Source organism: Magnolia sinica, chromosome 4 (assembly GCF_029962835.1).
Source record: "Magnolia sinica isolate HGM2019 chromosome 4, MsV1, whole genome shotgun sequence".
Lineage (NCBI taxonomy): Eukaryota > Viridiplantae > Streptophyta > Magnoliopsida > Magnoliales > Magnoliaceae > Magnolia > Magnolia sinica.
This window is the reverse complement of record NC_080576.1, coordinates 101,763,030-101,778,345: the sequence shown is the minus strand read 5'-3', so window position 1 is coordinate 101,778,345 and position 15,316 is coordinate 101,763,030. Positions and strand designations below refer to the sequence as shown.

Here is a 15,316-nt window from a genome sequence, read left to right as displayed (position 1 = left end):
AACAGGTTGGATGGCAAATAAACATCATGGTGGGCTTAGTAATGTTTCGACGGTGGGAATCATTGTCCCCACTACTTTCTGTGGTGTGGTCCACTTGAGATTTGGATCTGCCTCATTTTTGGGGTCATGCCCTAAAATGATCTCGCCAATGGATGGACTGTGAACATAACACATAAATCATAGTGGCAGGGTTTTCGATATAAATGGAGGTAAATGAGAGGAATTCGATACAAATGGAGGTAAATGCATTTGTGGTGTATTTAGATGGGAGCAAACGCATGGAAATGAAATGAAATGAGAGTAAATAAGCCTGTAGATAGGATATGAAAGTGGGGTATTGTTGCCTTTTGGTACAGATTTGTCTCTGAAATCTCTAAAAGATGGAAGGTACTTGCTATATAATCCAAAACAGGGGAGGTGTTTACATTTGTCATAAAACGGAGGGAGGCATTTACAACTATCCTTTTTTAATGCAATAAAAGATTATATTAAGCAGGCCAAAGGCACAAGAGAGCCAATCACATATACATCACAAAACAAAATATCCAATGAAAAAAAAAATCACCAAATCCACTCCAAAGGGAGAATACAACTTTTTCCCACCCCATCTGGTCCAATTCCACAACACCTTTCTAGCAGACCAGCTTTCAAAATTCCTCAGCAAAGCCCTGCAAAGCTGCAATGTTAGCTATCTCCCATGCATAATTGAATTTGTCAGATAGGCTGTCAATCACTAGGAGAGCTTGAATGCAATCTTTTGGGGTTCATTTAATCTGTGGAAAATGAATTCCATTGGAACCATGAAAGATTGGGTTCGACAAAGGATTCCATGAAATTTTTCATGGATTTTTTAAAACCATTATTATAAAACCAAAACTAGGACTCAGCAAAGTCGACCAACAAGTTAAGGCTTCGGATGAGTCAACCCAGTGACTGGCATAATTTCATAATTTTTTACTAGGATTAACTAAACAGGTTTTAAGAATGCAGTAAGAAATAGAGAAACTAAAGTAGTTTTTTTTAGTAGAAGATAAGATATAAAAATTAGAAATTTAAGTCTCGAAGAATATCGATCATTGATGAATAATAAAGTAGTGAACATAGTTGCAAAATTACAGATGATGCGACCATTTTATATGATGGAGCCATAATTCATTATGGTAGAATATTGACCTGATGACCTCCACACAGAATGGTTCATAGACCCGGACAGATGACCTCGGAAGTAAGGCATAGATGAGTTTTGCCCCAAAAATCTTCTAAATTCTATGATCATAGCCATTCCAATCTTTAGCCTTTTTCTTTTACTTCCGACACCCACCCCCCCCCCCCGGTCCAAAAATAAAATAAAATAATAATTAAAAAAAAAAAGTTGATGTTATTTCTTCCTCAGCCACCATTTATTTTGGCCACGCAATGAAGGTTTAGGATCTTCCAACATGGAGATGTTTTGTGATCCCCTATCATGATGGGGATCATCAGATCAATGAAATCAATGAACTAGATCACTGAACATGGGCCCTATTGGTAGGAACTGGCACATCAAGGATACTCCTCCAGTGGGATTTCAAGCGGAAATGAAGAAACCAAATGAATTGCCAAACAATGTCAGCGGGGGAGGGAATCAGTATAGAGTAGAAGAGAAATCCCAGGTTGTTGCAATTTAACAAATCGCCTGCCAGAAAAGCCGGTTTGCTTTTACGTATAAGGGGTTCCATTTTTCGAAAGGTGGAACCTATCTCTATCTAGAGATGGTTCTACCCGCCCTTTTGCATTTTCAGGATGACCCACCCCCTGCCAAGGGCCCAGCCGAAAGACTTTGCAGCCAGACCGAAGACAGATGTTTTAGTTTGGAAGAAGAGCAAAAATGCTCCGCCTTATCTATAGAAGACATACAGTTCGTCATACTAATTTTTGAAACTTCACTATTGGTACGGTACATAAGAATGAACTATCTATAGAAATGGGAACTAATAAAAGAATCGATGCCCGCACTTATCTATCACTAAGACTGCTCTGCCCATTCTACTCTGAACCTGGCCGGGATGAGCCGATAGATAGAGGGTTACTGAGACTGGGACAGCTAACCGACGATTGCCAATCACAAAGACTACAAATGAGTGGACCAGCAAGGAAGTCGCCGAGCTACTCCCTTGCCTAGGGGTATGAGGTAAGCTCATTTTACAGTCACACTATAGACAATGCATGAATACGGTAGAGGATTGGTGAGATCGCATACGTATTACTCATTAGCGAAAACGTGTTGGAGGATCACGCCAACAAGCACTATAGGGAGGAAGAAAGGGGAGCTGTTGCTATTTAGGAGACTAGAAAGTTCAGAGCCCCTCCCCGCCAGTATGCATAAAAAGAATAAAGGTTGGACCAACAAGCCCGAATGAAGGGTTGGGGAAGTGGAAATGGGTGACCATGAATGCCCATGAATGCCGTTGCCTAGACCGGGTGGGCCCTTTTTCGACAAAGTTAACTTCTCTTTGAAGAGGCAGCGGACATAGTGAACGCTAGAACTTCTCAGCTGCTAGTTCTCCGCATCATTCAAGATGGCGGCTATGGAGCGTAGTGAAATAACATCTCTATCTTTGGGGCTGGCTACTCTTAAATACTAAATGATATTAATTCCTTGATCAATGCGGATGGATATGTTCATTGCCGGATAATGGTATTATGCGCATGAGTAGACGGGAGACAAATTCTTCACTGCGGTATAATGTTCATAGGTAAGGTTATTTCCGCAAATCGAGGTGCTTTTGTAGACGGGAGACAAATTCTACATAGTGCTCTTATCGCGCATGAGTGCATTGATTCTAGGCACAAGAGATCAAAGGGATTGCTTGGAAATTGGACATAGTGAAGGCCTACGATCATGTGGACTAGGATTTTCTCGACTATATGCTCAAAAAAATTGGACGTGGTACAAAATGGTGCGCTTGGATAAAGGGAAGTGTCAAATCAAGCCCTTTTTTCGGTCCTTGTTAACGGCTCCCCTAAAGGTTATTTTAAGACCACAAGGCGAATTAGAAAAGGTGACCCGCTTTTCCCCTTCCTATTTCTTCTGATAACGGAAGCTTTTAGTAGGATGCCCAACAAAGGTCAAGAGGTAGGTCTCTTTCGTAGTTTCAAGGCAACTAGTTGTAGCCCCCCGATATCGCACATTCGCAGATGACATGCTTCTGTTTTGTGAGGCAACAAAGGAAAAGGTTCAACCTTAGCATGATCACCAGATGTTTTGAGGTGGTTTCGGGGCAGAAGGTTAATTTGGCAAAGTGTGAAATGTTGGGAATCCATGTGGATACTGATGAGTTGAATGATTTGGCAGAATCTTTTGGATACAAGGCGGGTTCGTTTCCTTCGACTTATTTAGGTCTCCCTTTTTCTTGGGACGTCTGGCTACCCACCTATGGGACAAAGTAGTGGAAAGAATTGAGAGAAGCTTTCAATTTGAAAGGGTTAGATTTTATCCCATGGCGGTCATATCACTCTCATCAAAGTTGGTCTATCTAATCTGCCATTATACTTCATGTGTCTTTTCAAATGCCCAAAATCAGCCCTAGCCTGATTGGAAAGACAAAGTCGCAACTATATATGGCAAGACACCGTAGAAAGAAGAGATTACATCTTCTGGATTGGGGTGAGGTGGTTGATGAGGGAGGAGCTGGCATTAGACTTTTGGAGGACATGATTTTGGTCCATTTGGGCAAATGGTGGTGGCAGTTTGGCGAGGAAAGGGATGCCCTTTGGAGGGAGGTGATAACTACAAAATATGGTTGTAAGAATGGAGGACAGCGGACAATGGAATCCACTATGTACAGAGAGTCCACTATCTGGAAAGGAATCTACAGGGTGCAAGCTCAATTCAAGGATGGTATTGCCTTTGCTTGCGGGAATGGTAAAGACATAGGCTTTTGGGAAGATGCTTGGTGTGGTGACCTTCCCCTTAAAGTTAACTACCCGTGTTTGGCTCGCCTTGACCTATATCGAAACGTTTCTGTTGCTAATTGCTACGATATTTGTGGTGCACAAATGATATGGAACCCGCCAAGCCGCCGGAACCTTAGGGACGATGAGATCTCAGAACTGATTTCCCTTCTGCAACGTTTGCAATACTACAGCCCATCAATAGAAGAAAGAGAGCTATGATCATCCCAAATGATATGGTCAGTTCTTGGTTTGCTCGTTCTATTCCTTAGTCCGTAAGCAAGGTAGGAAGCAAGCCCCAACCTCTCACATTTGGCATTATGGTGCCCCTCTGAAGATAACAACTTTCAGATGGCTTGCGGGTAGAAACAAAATCATAACTGTTGACAACCTCCAAAAGAGAGCTATGATCATCCCAAATATTTGCCTCATGTGTATGGTTGAATTGGTTAACAAGCTGCTTATCCATTGTCCTTTTGCCACTTCTTTGTGGCTGGCCGTCCAAGATTTCAATGTGGCATGGGTCATGCTTCTCGATGTTGGGGACTTTCTCCTGGCTTGACATGGCATGTCCTTCCTAGAGAAGTTGCAAACTCGTTGATTTCTTTCCCTTTTGGCAGTGTTATGGGTTATCTAGGGAGAGAGAAACAATAGATGTTTTTGTAATGAGAGCATCGGGGTGGGTCGAGTTCTTTGCATTGCCTTTTCTTTGGTCAAGGAGTGGGTAGTTACTTCCTCTTGATTAGTTTTTCCTTTTCGTTGTTCCTCTGGTGCTATCTCAACGCCTTTATCAATGAAAGCCTTTCTGTTGCCTTTAAAAAAAAATAATAAATAAATAAATTTTTAAAAAAATGATATTATGCGTTGGACCGGGTCTCCTTTTCAAACATTTGATTGCAGTGATGAAATGGTAAAGAGATGTCGAAATGGTCATAAACCTCACAATCCAGAAGTTTCTTAAGCCCACTTGGAGATGGTGAACTACCGTTAGTACAATTGCTAATACTTTCGTTGCTTTGGCAGCTTCCTACCTGGCTCACTAATCAGACCCCCTACGAGATGTGTGCATCTAGTCCAGAGTGATTAGGCAGGCAGAGGAAGTGGACCGATGGGATCCAGGGGAGGAAGCTGCAACTAGGGGATGCGATGGCAAGTGAATTCCAGAAAAGATAAGTATTGGACGACTTGCCCTGTAGTCCCCTTAGTAAGGACCTTCACTTTTCACCTGCTTTTTGTAGCTCCACCACTCTTTATCAACGACGAAGGATATCTCTAGCTTTCTATGCCGAGCCTAGCATAGATGGGTAGTTGAGTGGTGAATATGAAGCCCAAATTGATAAGCCCCTTCAGGGGATGGGCAGTAGGAATGAAGACCCCCTTCGAAGTCTCTTTTTCTTCTTCTTTCTCCCTAGGAAGATTCAATCCACCCTTACTCTTTAGTAGCAAGTTACAGAGATGGAATAGACAGTTGATCATTTATAGCTGGTGGGAGGAGATTTGATAGCTAGTGGATCGTCGAGGATTCGGTTTTCTCTCCCATTTCATGTATTGACGTTTTGACACTACTACATGAGAAATAGAAGTCAAACTTGGTCGGAAAGAGGAGAACTTCCTTCCCAATCACCAGGTGAACTCTCTTTGTCCACCAACTTTAGAATCGACTCGGAAACGTTGAAAATAGAGCATTTGTTGACCGGATCAACAATTGCCTTTGAATGATTGAGTGGGAGCCTTAGGAGAGATGACTTGTTTCTTTCTATGGGAGAAGTTGAGCATATCCTAGACAACGACGAATGAGACCTAGTTTCTGATGGGGTGGGAAGTAGACTGTAGAGAATCATAAAATAATGAATGGGGTGGGCAACTCACTAATGTCATTGAAGGAGCAAAATTGTCAAGAGAATGGCAAGCACCCTAATCATGTAGAGCAGTCATGGGTCCCTTTAAGACCTTCGACGACTTGGCTCAACGGTTCGTTAGCCAAATTGATTACAACGTTGAGGTAGAATCGTGTCTAGCTAATCTGCATGCCACTATGTAGAAATCAAATAAGACCTTCACACAATTTATTAATGGATAGAGGGCATTAGCAGCTAAGGTGTCGTTCCCCATTCCAGAGCGTGAGGTCGTTGGAATTCTTCTCTAGAACCTTTATTAGCTTGTGAAGGGGTACGTACTAATAAGAGAAGTACGAACCTTTGAAGAATTCATCTGTCGTGGCATGCGTCTAAAAAGGGCCATTCATGAAGGATCCTTGCCCGTAATAGAGAAAGAGGATAGGATAACAACCCCCCCACCCCGCGCGCGCGTGCGAAGAGGGGTAATAATAACAATGATGAATGATCCGGAGGCAAATACCCAAGTCAACATCATTTAGGGCACTCCTCTCCAACTCGAACTGCTGCCACTCAGAATCCTTAGCCTCCACACCACTAGCAGGGGCAACACTACCCCAACAACCAGAACCAGCAGGGCCAAGCAACACTAGTTCAACAAGCTCGAGCTCAGCAAAGGCAAAACCAAAGGTATTAAGCCGTTCCCCCGAGGACAATAAAAACCGGAAGGAATTTCAAAAATTGAAACAATTCCCATACGAAAATCATGATGAAGCAATGATTGCAAACTCTCCCCTTAAATGCCTATGCTTATTCCCTACCCGTCGAATGTTGATGTCACCTAGTCAATGTCACTGGAATTTAGGGTTCCAAGCAGGCCCATGCTTCTCTCTCATTAGGGGATTCGACGCTCTCTCCTTTTGGGAGTCAGTAGAAGCCCCTCCTAATATATAGGGGCAGCATCAAAGGTGTGAGGAGGATTTTCGAGCAAGTCACTGAACTTCTGTCGTTATTGATTCGGCAAGTCATTCATTGATTCCTCCCTGGTTGAAAAGAAAAAATGAGACTACCCGCTTTACCTATGGTTTTCTTGATTTGTTCCAATGCTTCCTCCCTCTAGAAGGGGAACGAGAGAAACAGGAGCTTCACCCAAGGACACATTCCATTTTCCCTCCTCAGGTTGAAATTACGTTCCCATTTCTTCCATGCAAGGCCACTAGAACCAAGGGTGAAAGGCTTTGGATGTGTAAGCACCATGTCTAGGTCTTCCTTCAAGGTGAACCTGGTGATGAAGAAACCCCTACCACATATCTCAACCGATACCTTTCCTTTGCAGAGATGTCACTACGAGTAGGACCAATCTGCGAATCGAGCGAGCTCCCCTTGCAATGATGTGGTGGTGAACCTCTCATTCTAATTCAGTGCTCTCTGAACCGTGTGGGAAGGTTTCCGATCACACGGCTCACGAAATTGATCTTCTGCGGGAACCGGGGAACTGTATGTCCGAACAGGCCTAGAAAAACAAGTACGGTCTCACTTTCCTTTGCCACTTAAGTGCATGGCATCAGTCGTGCTTAGGCCCCTTCTTCAGGAGCAGATTTCGGTAATTAAACGTAGACAATGTCACATTTTTTATTGGCAATCCTTAACCATCTATTGCATGTCAATTGATGTATGGCTAAGATTTGGTCCATGATCTTTAGAATATAACCCATCTATGGACTACTAGATTAATGGTCCTGATTATCCTAGCATACATTAGGTGGAGATGACACTAAGTGGGTTGGCTCATTCAGAATTCAGAAACTTCTAGAAATCAACAATTAGATTAATGGAAACTTCATGCATGATTATTGTGTTGCTTAATTGCTTTTATGGCAAGACATGTGGTTTTTGCAAAATAGAGGTAGACAGTTCAAGTCCCAACTTCACATTTCTTTAATCCAATTTCTTCCTTGACAAAGCTCAGCCAAGACCAGTACCTATTATGTTTGATCTAGACCATACATCATATGTTCCCATGTTTGTTTTCAATCTCCATAAAAAGATCACACCAGTTGGATGACCTTAACCATCCAATGAGTGGCTAGAAAAATGGATTGTCTATTTTGATAATACTACAAACGCTCTGAGTATTGAAATAGGCCATCCACTGCATGGGTCCTACCTTTGATTGACCATCTCTCTCAAAACACCATTGTGGTCGGATGATAGTGACCATCCAATCAATGACTAACGAAATGGAACCATCCATCGTTTTGACTACACTACAAACGGTTCTACCACTGATCTAGATCATCCATCATGTAAGTCCAACCTTTGGTTATGGATCCCGCCTAAATTATTACTTCTTGTGTATGCTCCTAATTGATCAATCAACAGTTAGGAAAGTTGATGATCCATATTGACTAAACTATAAATGGTCTGATCATGTGTTTCCCACCCTTGATTACCATTCCATCTCATAAAATCACATTGTTCAAATGATTCTCACCCTCCAATTAATGGCTAGGAAAATGATAATGCATATTGATTATATTAGAAAGGGCCTAATAATTGACCTACATCATCCATCACATGGTTCTATCCATTGGTCAGACATGTTGACTGACCACTAGGGTTTGAGGAGAAAGAACAAGAACAAAATAAAATAAATTAGTGTATCAAAGATTTTAGAACATTTTTTTTTTTTTTTTGAAAGGTAATTTTACGAAGTTTTTTACATATATGAAATTATCAACCCTTATTTAAAGATCTAAACCATGAAAATTTCCAATTTCTATGGAAAAAATTTCAAAGTGACATTTCCATGCATCCAAATGACCAGTTATTCTTTTATTTTCAAGACATATTTTGTCAATCCCCCTAGTTAATTAACTGCATGAATGTCCCACCTAAGGGTGGCAATGGGCCTGGGCCGTCAATTTTTGGGTTCTGAACCAATTTGGGCAGGGTTCAGGTCTATAATATAGGCCCATGGCTCAGGTATGGGCCCAAGTTTGAAGTCCAATTAATAAAAGGATCAAGACTGGCCTGTGTTTCGCAAACATTTCCAGTGTCATCGGATTTGAGCCCGAGAACAAGCCATTTATGATGTTGCCTTGGGTCTGAAATCAGAGGCCTAATTACTAAGTGGTCCAGGAATGGGCTTGACTTTTAGGCATGATCAGTAATCAGGTCATGCTCAGACTTATCGCAAACCGGTCCAGATCTAGCCCGTTTCTTTCCACCCCTACTCATCAGGTTGCCGCTTCCCCTTGAAATTTTGCTCTGCTTCTTGGCTTTTATACTTTGCCAAGATGCACCATACAATGCTCCAGCTGAAAGATTGTACAGTATTGTTTGGGTTTTGAGTTTGCACAAGTTGGGCCCATATTTCAATGATCAGAATCATTGATAGACAGGGGCTTGACGTGGATGGGCAATGCAACCAAACTCCCTCAGATTGGAAGATCCCAGATGTGTAGCATTTGGCCTGTTTTCTTGGTTGAGTGTGAACTATGCTTTGTTTTGTCTCTTGACCATCGATTGGTTGACTACCCATTGGAATGGTTAGGGTTCTTCCAACCATGGGGGAGATTTTGGTGCATGGCTCATCCTCAATGGGACCCATTATATTACTGTTTGGATCACTGAAACATGGGTCCCACCTGCCCCCGCTAACACAAACTCAAAACCTGAAAGGTATTGTACAACCTTTCAGCTCAAGCCTGAATAATACCTCCACGGCCAGGGTCAGGTGGCTGGCCCACTAGCCAAGCTTGTTCTGTGAATAAAAACAATTCACGTGACAACTGAATTGGTGAATTATGGCACACGAGCCAACATGGCACACAGACATCCAAGATCCAGGAATGTATCACACATATATAGTGATGTGTGAATATGTGGGCTCTGTGTGAACATGCCTTGTCCTAAAAGTCAGACCGGTCACTCATCAGGTATGCCACACATACAATGTGAATATATGCGGAGGGTGATTCTTTCTAACCCATCCATTTTCCTCATACGACCATGGCCTTTGTGATGATTGGATTGGCTGATTTACTGGCCAAGGAATGTTCATGGTCAGCTCCACCTAATAATTGGCCTGGACGTTGCGGACTTATGCAATGTTAGCATGGGTGCAGCAATTCACGTCTCTAGTCTCTCACAGAAATCACTATAGCATTCCTTGAAGATAAATGGTAGGAGATATTGAGACTTGAGATACAAGAATTACCTCTGCACAAAATATTCAACCAAATGCACGCATCAATTGTGCACCAAGTGTTTTAGGATCCAATGAATCTGCAGAAGAAAAATGAACAAGGAGATCAAAAGGTGATGCTAGTGCTTGAGAAGTTTCTAGACTGTACATTAGTAATATACAAATGTTGCAGAAAGAAATCGAGATGAGAAGTCACAAAAATGAAATCTCCAAAGCAACTAAATCCACCCAAAATTATTATTGGTTGAACCTGAAAAATAAATCCTGGCTACCATTATCAGATGAATTTTAAGATTCTATTAATTTTCTCAAAGTGAGGTATGGATTGTGTCCTCGATATTGAGTTTCAAGCAAAACCGTGGTCACCGAAACCTTGGGCCCCCAGGGTTGCTGTAACTATCTTCATTTTCTAACTAACTTTAACAATATAGCCAAAGATAAAACCTGCTTATGTCAACTATGAGATGCAAGTCTTATATTGCAAATGATACACTGCAGAGAACTGATTTTTATCTTGACCACATGCAAGGAGCATTTCTTCAACCAGCGAAAATTTTCATTTAGGGCTGTGTCTGGCTGAAGTATTGGACTGAATTGCATTAATTAGTCCAACTAAAGTGGAAGTAACCAAATTGTGGTTACCTTCATTAGCATTCATATCGAGGTTCCAGGCCCCAAATTGTGACAAGTTACATTTCAAGTTGGATTATAAAGTAATGTAGCCACAATCTGGGAGCTACTTCTATTGGATTTTTGGGTCTAAACGCAGCAGAAACTCTACATAATCCGAAGATCCAATTCAATATTCCTCCCAAGATTCCCTGTTTGTGAAACATCAGATTTCTAAAAGATCAAACACCACGAAGAAGGGTCAAGATCTTACCTTGAGCAATTGAATTGTAGGACACTTTTTCCACAATGCTTTTGCCGATGCCATTTGCTCCTTTGGTAGGGGCCAAGGGAGATGCACACCATCCACTAGGTGGATCACGCACATCTCTCTCTCTCTCTCTCTCTCTCTCTCTCTCTCTCTCTCTCTCTCTCTCTCCCCAAGTGACAATGCCCGGGGGGGAGATGGACCTATTAAACTATCTTATCCATGCATATACTCATGATCTAATCCTTCCACTATCTAGGCCATCCAAATCCCATATTGATCAAGTAGTGGACCATCAAGTCATTATCAAGTGTGATCAAAGTAATTTTAATGGTTAAAACAAAACTTCAACAGTTAGAAACTTTTGTAAAGCCAATTTAAAACCTTTTGACTATTGTGCCTAGTGGTAAAACCAATTGATCAGTCCCTGATCAAATTAGATCAAGCCATAAACAAGTCCCTAGGTAAATCCAATGGATCCAATGATGGCCCATGCAAGAATCAATGAAACCTTATAAATATACTCAACATCACCCACTTTCAATGGCCTTTGGGAAATCTCGTAAAGTGAGCCAAAGCCGCCTAGTCAAGATTTGATCCTTACACGTTCTCAAGTCTAAGAGTGATCTCTCTCTCTCTCTCTCTCTCTCTCTCTCTCTCTCTCTCTCTCTCTCTGTGTGTGTGTGTGTGTGTGTGTGTGTGTGTCCATATGTTTAAAAAGTAAAAATCCATCCAACTGGTTGGACAATAAGTTATGGTCCAGAGGTGGGTAACTTCTAACCTGTTTTGTATGTGAGAAATCCACTCCATCCAATAGGTTTGCCCCATCATGGGGATCACCTTTTGTAAAATTTAGGCATATCCACTTATCGAGTCAACCACACTTGTAAATATGTTATTGATCAATGGCTACAAATTTTTTTATATGGCCCACCTAATGGGTAGAAGTGGCCTTCACTTTGGGACCATTCTATTGGAAAGGTTGGATTTCACATGCACTTAACTAGTTGAAAGTTATTTGCCAGGTGGACCATAGCTTATGGTCCCACCAATTTGACTTGAGAACTTCTCCTTTTTTCCTTATTAGATGCTCTGTTGTTGCATGAAACTTGATACACTTGCACTCAAAATGTTATACACATTGCATGTATTCAATCAAACCGAACCCATTAAAATGTGAGCCTACTGTTGCTAAGTCGCAATTCCAAAATAAGATTGTTTGAATTATCATAATTGTTGATTTGCGGACACTTGTTTATTGAAATAGGACCACTGGATTTTTATTTTTATTTTTTAGTTCTTCACTGTCCACTACATGTTCGCCCACATAGTCGAATAGTGAAATAAACATAATTTGGAGCCCATTGTATTAGTGAGATGTGTATCATAGATTGCATGAATTTCATGTCAATTTAAGGGCACTTGAGTGGTCCCCCAAATCAGCGACATTATTCATCCAAATTTAAAATAAAAAAAAAATTTCCTTGAAATTTCTTAGAAAGAATTATATCAAATCCTTAAGGATATATCAGTGAGATGAGCAAGGTATTCTGTAATGGCCAGCACCGCTACCTTTACAATACGGGAAAAAAGACGTTTTGCAGTGGATTCATAACCCACTAAATTGGACTATCTAAACCGTAGATATCAGCCATCATCTTAACAATCTAGGCCGTCTAAATCAGCATCATCCCAAACAATTCGAATCCTAGGCTTCCAGCAAACTCGCCATCTCAGACGATCCAACCCATTCATCGAGTAAACTCAACGAAAACTCAACCGATTGTCATGTTAGATGTCGAAAGCATTACAATGCCACTACCAAGAAATCAGGCTCGCAACTTCTTCGTTCACACGCTGTCATGGTGTTCTGTAAAGGCCGTTACGTAAAGGTAACGGTGGCAGGTCGTAAAGGCTGTTGTGGATAAAATGACTCGTAAAGGCTATAATGGACCCGTAGCGGCCCGTTATTGGGCCGATACAGGTTTTTCGGGTTTTTTTTAATAGGAAAGAGAGAGCGAGAGAGAGAGAGAGAGAGAGAGAGAGAGAGAGAGACCGTAACAGCCGTTACGGGGGCCGTAACGGCCGTTACAGCCCTTATCGTAAAGGTAACAATGGTGGTCGTTACGGCCACTGTTACCGTTACGGAATACCTTGCACGTTGTAGAACCAATTTTCTTGCTTTCTCCGATTCCCCCTCCTTCATCAAGATACGACAAGTAAGACATTGTTGCATCAAGTGTTCGTAACTTACGACAAACTGTCCAAATCAAATCCCAACCATTCATCTAAGTCCATCAACTATACCATTCACATCGTTGATTTTAGATAAATAGCAAGGGCCACCTAACGTTAACTAATCCGGAGACTTCCAGCGTGTGTAACTGGAGTTTCCTTATTCAACGGGTGTTTAGAACCAAGAAGTGGAGTCGGTGGCAGAGCGTTATAGGTGGAATAGGGTCATGAGGGTAGGGCATTCGGAGAGAAGTTCAGTAACCCAACCAACATACGTGAGAGAGGGTAGTTGTGAGATTAGTCAGCTTACGAGAGAGAAAGAATCAGTTCAACGTGTTCTCATTATAGGGTTGAGTCCAAGTTCATGTTTGAGATAGTTAAGCGTTTCAAATTAGTGAGTCATCTCATGCTCTTTCCACACAACTAGTTTTCTAATCATTCTTGTTTTACAAATTTGTTTAAGAAGGTTATCAATTTCATATGTTGTTGTTGTTATTTTATTAAATATTCTAAATTCTCTTAGAATTTTGAATTTTATTGGGTTATGTATGGATTGAGGAATTTCACAACAATCCCAAGTATCAGAACCATTGGATGAATATTTTAAAGATCAGTGTTCCTTATATCTGAAATTTTGAAATTCGGCAGCTGAATTATGGAAACAATGAAACCGAGGGCTTTTTTTTTTTGGTAAATTTTCTGAAAAACATGATTTTTATCAAACTAATTAGGTTAAGGACCGCCTCACATAAAAATCCCAAGTTGTCTATCGCCCGAAATCCTACCCTATGATGCTTTACACTTGCAATCCTATTCTATAGCCTGAAATTGTGATTTTTTGAGGGCATTTTATAATTTTCTTAGAATTTCATATCTATTATTTTTATTTTAAATTATTGGATTTATTGCTAGAAATTTATAGTTATTGTGTTAGATATTTGATTTTGTTATTCGGAAAACATATTTGTGATGATCTTGGAAACTATGTTGAGTAGACCCTTTGGGCAGGTGAGCATGTTAGCATTGCAAAAGATTCTTATTGCCAGGTTCGATAGGAGATGTTGTTTTGCGTGACCATGCTGAATGGTTCCTCACCAATGAGCCCTTTGGATGGGTGCGCATCATGCAAGAGGTTCCCATTACCAGGCCAAGAGTGCCCTTTGGATGGGTGAGTATGTGTGCAAAAGGTTTCCATTGCCAAGTTAGGTGTTGTATTGGAAAATGTTGGCCAACTAAAATAAATTATCCCGAGAGGTTCTGATGATTAACTATACTGAGAAGGATGATTCACATTCACATATTCTACCACATTCATGATTTTATTGGAAAGTATGTACTATTCTAAATGTATGATTTAGTCTTTTATTCTAGTCTTGAATACTCTTATTCTGAAAAATATATCTAAATGCATGATTTATAAAGTTTTTTATTCTAGTCTTGAATACTCTTTATTCCAAAAGATATATGTTTTACGCGATCTTTGAAATTATTATTACATGTGATGTGGTAATTGTACAAGATTATCTCACTGGGCTTTATAAGCTCACTCATTATTATGGATATTAAATTTCAGGATGTAGAGTTTAGTCAAGGAGCGAAGTGGAACAGAGTTCTAGTCGTCGGTCTAGTTTTAGTTTTCTTTTCCAGTTTGAAATTCATTGTATTAAACAAGAGGAAGAAAAAGAAAATTTTATTGAGGGAGTTGATGAGACTTTAAATTATTATAACGAGTTTTGAGTATTTTATGGAAGTACGGTTTGGCATTATGTGATATTACTAGAATTATGGTTGTGAATGCTTAAATTATAAGCCATGACCTAGGAAGTGGGATCGAGGTCTAACCATCTCGGGTGTCGAATTTTGGTGTGTGACAAACATACTTTATTCCTTCCCATCATTTTATCATTGCACAACAATTTATTAAAGAAATGCCTCAACCGAAATATACGAAGATACACGATACAAAGAGCATAAAAACAATTACAACTCAGCCCCAAGTATCAAGAAGAAGGCTTTAACCCATTCAACCACTGGCATTTTAACCCTACTGAAAACCTCCTCCACTCGCCCCTCACAATTCCTGAAGCACCGATTATTCCTTTCTAGCCATAATGATCAAACACCCGCAAGGAGACGATCGTCAAATTTTCGTGCTTGTACACCCACTTTGCCACATCATGTAGAATTGCCCAATAGACTCTGGCCACACCTACATAAGTCGAAAGA

The 15,316-nt window shown here is 40.7% G+C and overlaps 1 protein-coding gene across 5 annotated transcripts in view; it reads right to left on the bottom strand.

Annotated features, from left to right (window-relative positions):
• Positions 1-365: 365 nt before the first annotated feature.
• Positions 366-15,316, bottom strand: part of LOC131243544 (uncharacterized) — an 80,309-nt gene continuing 65,358 nt past the window's right edge. For 3 of the 5 annotated variants that reach the window (XM_058242976.1, XM_058242972.1, XM_058242975.1), the window contains 2 exons: positions 9,991-10,058; positions 366-676 (listed from right to left, as the gene is read on the bottom strand). In XM_058242976.1, coding sequence (XP_058098959.1) covers positions 10,023-10,058 — 36 coding nt within the window. In that variant the 3' untranslated portion in view covers positions 366-676; positions 9,991-10,022. The remainder of the gene's footprint in view (positions 677-9,990; positions 10,059-15,316) is intronic. The other 2 variants (XM_058242973.1, XM_058242974.1) reach the window with 1 other exon arrangement.